This window comes from Drosophila tropicalis, unplaced genomic scaffold (genome assembly GCF_018151085.1).
Source record: "Drosophila tropicalis isolate 14030-0801.00 unplaced genomic scaffold, ASM1815108v1 contig_878, whole genome shotgun sequence".
NCBI classification, from domain to species: domain Eukaryota; kingdom Metazoa; phylum Arthropoda; class Insecta; order Diptera; family Drosophilidae; genus Drosophila; species Drosophila tropicalis.
In genome coordinates, this window is record NW_027173374.1 from 8,178,004 (window position 1) to 8,182,500 (window position 4,497).

Sequence of the window (4,497 nt, forward strand, 5' to 3'; positions counted from 1 at the left end):
AAAAGCAACAACAATGAAAAAAAAAACATCAAAAAACAACAACATGGCGAAATCAATTCGCTCAGCGCGACGAATTCGCCCAAGCCGTAAAAATATGAATATTCGCCCTAACTTTTTGCCTACTCGCCGCAAACATCACATCGAACCACATCGAACAAAGGAGTCGAACTCGACAAATGAGTCGAACTCGAACAATTGATGCCAACGATTTACTCTCCTAAATTTTACAACACTGGTAAAAAATATCGATTTCAGAGTCACGATGTATCGATTGTATAACCCATATCGATACTAGAGATGCAGTACTATCGAAGTGGCTCCACTCGATAAATTTCGGCGAGAAAGCCGAAAAGTTACGGCTAAAACGATATTATCGATGGTTCCATAGGAAACTTAAAATGGTTATTCGAATTATTATTCAAAGAAAATACAAAATTGTTATTTATGTTTTTAAATTTATTTAATTAACATTTGAAACAAAAAAACAAAAACTTCAACTCCAAACAAAAACTTCATATTCAAACAAAAACAAAATTCATTAAAATCTTCAGTCTCAACTGGATAACTTAAAACTATATAAGTCTTTTACAGATACTTATTGTGCTAAAAAGCAAAAACACTTAATGCTACGTTAAATTACTTTTGAAATTAATATGAGAATCTAGTTCGATAGATCGCCATCGAAAAATTTCCATCGATCTATCGCACTTTTTAATTTCCATCGATACTATCGATGGAGCCATCGATGGATTTCCCAGCTCTACTACTAAAGAGTACAGAAAAAGAAGGCGAGAGAGGCAAGAGAGAGTGCTCACTGACTCTTTTGCTCGACTGCATGGTCGGCCCCCCTTGCAGTGGCTGTGAAACTTTTTGGTAGATATCGTTATCGTTAACTAGAAAAAAAAACATCGATAGTAGAGCTGGAAAAACATCGATGTTTTATAAAAATACTAAATTATCGATGTATCGATAGTACCATCGATGTTTTTTCCAGCTCTAATCGATAGTGGCTTATCATTTATAAAAAAAAACTTGACGATAGCTGAAGAAACGTCGCATAAATTCCAAGCAAAACAGATTTTTTTGTTTTAATCGTGAGTACTTAAAATACGTATTAATGTGCATAGCAAATAGTTGATAATGCATACGAACATTAACAAAGTAGGGGGATACAATGCGCAGTTTACTAATTTGCATTTTGTCCTGCTCTTTGTGTTTGGCAAGAAATGAAAAAGGTTATGTACGAATCGTGCATACACACTTAGATATCTATAAGCGGTGGTACAGAAAGTAATAAGGTAATCAAATATTTATTGCTAAACTCGGCGGTGTGATGACGACTGTACACATAATTAAATAAAAGCCACGATAAATGTGCATATTTCTCCTCCCCCTCGACCCGTTTGCCATGACATGTAGATGTCTCACTTCAAAATGGCGCCCCAGCGACAAACCACATGGTCGTCGTAGTCTTTATCGCCTCGCCGCCTTTGCCCTCATGTTCTTCGTTCGGCAATCGCTTCGTATGTCATTCCATTTGCTTTCTGAATTTCAAAGTGAACAAAGTGGTGCGCGCATTGGCAATACGTGTAGGTCCCGAAACGTAGGAGGGGGCCCCTGTGTAAACTGTAATGCAATACAGAGATATACTATATATAGGAAATTGTAGAAATAACCTTAGTAACCGATTGTGATATTGAATTGTTATTTATTGAATTTATTCGTGAACGAGCAAAATTGTTAACGTTGCTTTTACAGAAATATAGAAATAAAAAAAAAAATCAAAATTTAGCAGCTTTCTCCCTCTTTCTCGCTCTCTAACTCTTTCTCACTGTGTGTCTGTGTGTGTGTGTGCGTGCGTGTCATCTTTAAAGTGCAAAAAAAAAAAAGCTTTATTAGAAGCACAAAAATTCTTTCAATCCGTTCAACGGTGATTGTGTGTGTGAGAGAGTGTATGCGTGCGTGTTAGTAAGAGCTAAGCGAGGTTAAATTAAATTATTTCCAATTACATAGAGAAACAATAGCCAAGAAAAGCAACAGGCAATAATAAAAAGTACCGCAAACACATACTCATACACGTAAATTATCAGCAAGGACACGCGGAAGCGAATTTACCTTGGGCAACCAGGCACCCCCTAACCCTCCAACTTACGTCCGTTGAGTGAAAGTGTAAGTTTTTAAAAATTGATTTAATTATAATATACTTTGAGATATTTCATTATCTTGGGTTTGAAAATCTTCCCTTCGCCCCCCTTAGCAGTGCTGGCAAGTCATTCACGCATACATACATATGCACAATGACCTCGTTTCCCCCGCCAACGTCAACGCAATTTTTCTTTCTTTCTGTTTTTTTTTAATAAAAGAAAGAAACGAAATTTCACTTTATTCTCTGCTGCTCTTTCTTTTTGTATATTTTCTTTGTCGTTTTCTTGTATAGGCGGGTTCTTTTCATTTTGCTTTTCAATCGCGTTCTTCTCTGCCATTATCAAATTTATATGTCTGCATGTGTGTGTGAGTGCGGGACAAAGCACATGTATACGACGAGCGAACATTTTTAGGTTAGACATTCCGCCACTTGTACGAAAGAGAACAGAAAAAGGAAATCAAAGTACAACGGGTCTAACTGCTGGGCTGATGTACCGTTACTTTTCCAACACATCTTTTTATATACATATTTTGAATTTCCATTTTTTCCAAGAAAATCATTACCAGAAAGATTTGGATTCTCCATATAGGGAGACTAGATTCATAGTATATGTATACTCACACCTAAATTTATATTTATATTCTTCAATACTTTTGTTTAAGCATCTAGTGTCTTTTTGTTTCGTTGTATAAAAACACACACTACATATAAATATACATACATAAATAAATAAAAAAAAATTAAAAAAAAAAAAAGAAAATAATAGGGTTAACATCAGTATAAATTTATTCTTATCCACAGCAATTTATTGTATGAGTCAAAAAACTGAAAGACCAGTGCTATCGGGTCAACGCATCAAGACCAGAAAAAGAGGTGAGATCCAGTTTTGATTAACGACCAAAATAAGTTAAAAATATATCCATAAAATTTTTTGTACAGATGAAAGAGAAAAATATGACCCAACGGGATTCCGTGATGCGGTCATTGCTGGTCTCGAAAAAACTGAAGGCGACTTGGATCAAATCTCTAAATTTCTAGACAGTGCGGGCAACAAGCTCGATTATCGTCGATACGGTGAAGTGCTGTTTGATATATTGATAGCGGGTGGTTTACTGGGTAAGTTGCGCAATTTCTTTGCGGTTTTAACGAATATGAATTCATTATTATCCTTTATATAGTGCCTGGCGGATCTATATCGCAGGATGGCGAAAAGCCGCGCACAAATTATTGCATATTCGATGCAGCCGAGGATATGGAGGCAATGCGCAACCATGAGCAGGTTTGTATTATTATTTTATATACTACATAATCCACTTTTTCGCAATTTGCATTGACCCCAAACTCAACTTGAGATATTTGTTGTTTCTTTTTTGCATATAATTAGAACCGGTTAAACAAATTCATATATTTTATCGGTGTCAGAATATGCTAAATGAAACGCCACGTTTTACTTGTCTTTGGTTTGTAAAGAAACATTAAAAATTCTACAACCTGAAGATTTCTAATGCGGCGACACAAAGAAATTACATCTCTAAAGTACATACATACATATATGAGCATACTCCTCGGTATGTTAGCATATTATTAGAACCGGTTATTTTAATTTAAAGATAATAATTGCGTGTCAAAATATGCTAAATGAATAGCTACATTTTACTTGTCTTTATTGTGTCAAGATATCTCCAGCATTCTAAAGATTTCTAATGTTGCAACATTAAATACTGTTACTTGATTTTAATATAATATTTAACTAAATAATCAAGTACTTATTTTAATTACATTTATATTTCAAATCGCATTACAGGTATTTGTCAAGCTCATCAGACGGTACAAGTACCTTGAGAAAATGTTCGAGGAGGAGATGGGTAAAGTTCTCTTATTCGTAAAGGGCTTTTCGCCAAGTGAACGTATTAAGCTAGCGCGTATGACTGCGCTCTGGTTAGGTAAGCATCTAACATAAAACTGCTACCATTTTTATAAGTCGAAAAAGAGCCCATTTAGAAAATTTAAGTTGAGATTGTAATTACTACTCCAATAGCACAATCAAAAAAATAATGGGCTAAAATAAAATTTTACTCTTGGTATACTGACTTTTGGACGCAATCAATACGATCAAGTACAAAAGCCACGATCCCAAGGACAAATTAGCTGCTACATCTGTTTAATTTTATGGTTGAATCTCTCCATTATGTATAAATTCATTCATTTTCTTCTGACTTTTTACGTTTGCAGTTAATGGCTCTGTACCGCCAAATGTTTTACTGGTATTGAACAACGAGCATCTGATTAAGGATGGTATTGCTCTAGAATTTTTGCTTGAGCTGTTTACAACGTTCAAGCAAGAGAAAGGC

At 35.0% G+C, this 4,497-nt stretch overlaps 1 protein-coding gene across 3 annotated transcripts in view; it reads left to right on the forward strand.

The window, feature by feature from the left end:
• Positions 1 to 1,010: 1,010 nt before the first annotated feature.
• kra (basic leucine zipper and W2 domain-containing protein kra) overlaps positions 1,011 to 4,497 on the forward strand; it is a 5,546-nt gene continuing 2,059 nt past the window's right edge. The window contains exons 1-7 of one of the 3 annotated variants that reach the window (XM_068300253.1): positions 1,484 to 1,628; positions 2,014 to 2,169; positions 2,948 to 3,019; positions 3,086 to 3,262; positions 3,325 to 3,425; positions 3,951 to 4,089; positions 4,379 to 4,497. The exon at positions 4,379 to 4,497 is cut by the window's right edge and continues 47 nt beyond it. In XM_068300253.1, the coding sequence (XP_068156354.1) occupies positions 2,959 to 3,019; positions 3,086 to 3,262; positions 3,325 to 3,425; positions 3,951 to 4,089; positions 4,379 to 4,497 (597 nt within the window). In that variant the 5' untranslated portion in view covers positions 1,484 to 1,628; positions 2,014 to 2,169; positions 2,948 to 2,958. Of the gene's footprint in view, positions 1,095 to 1,483; positions 1,629 to 1,915; positions 2,170 to 2,947; positions 3,020 to 3,085; positions 3,263 to 3,324; positions 3,426 to 3,950; positions 4,090 to 4,378 lie in introns of those variants that run through there. The other 2 variants (XM_068300252.1, XM_068300254.1) reach the window with 2 other exon arrangements.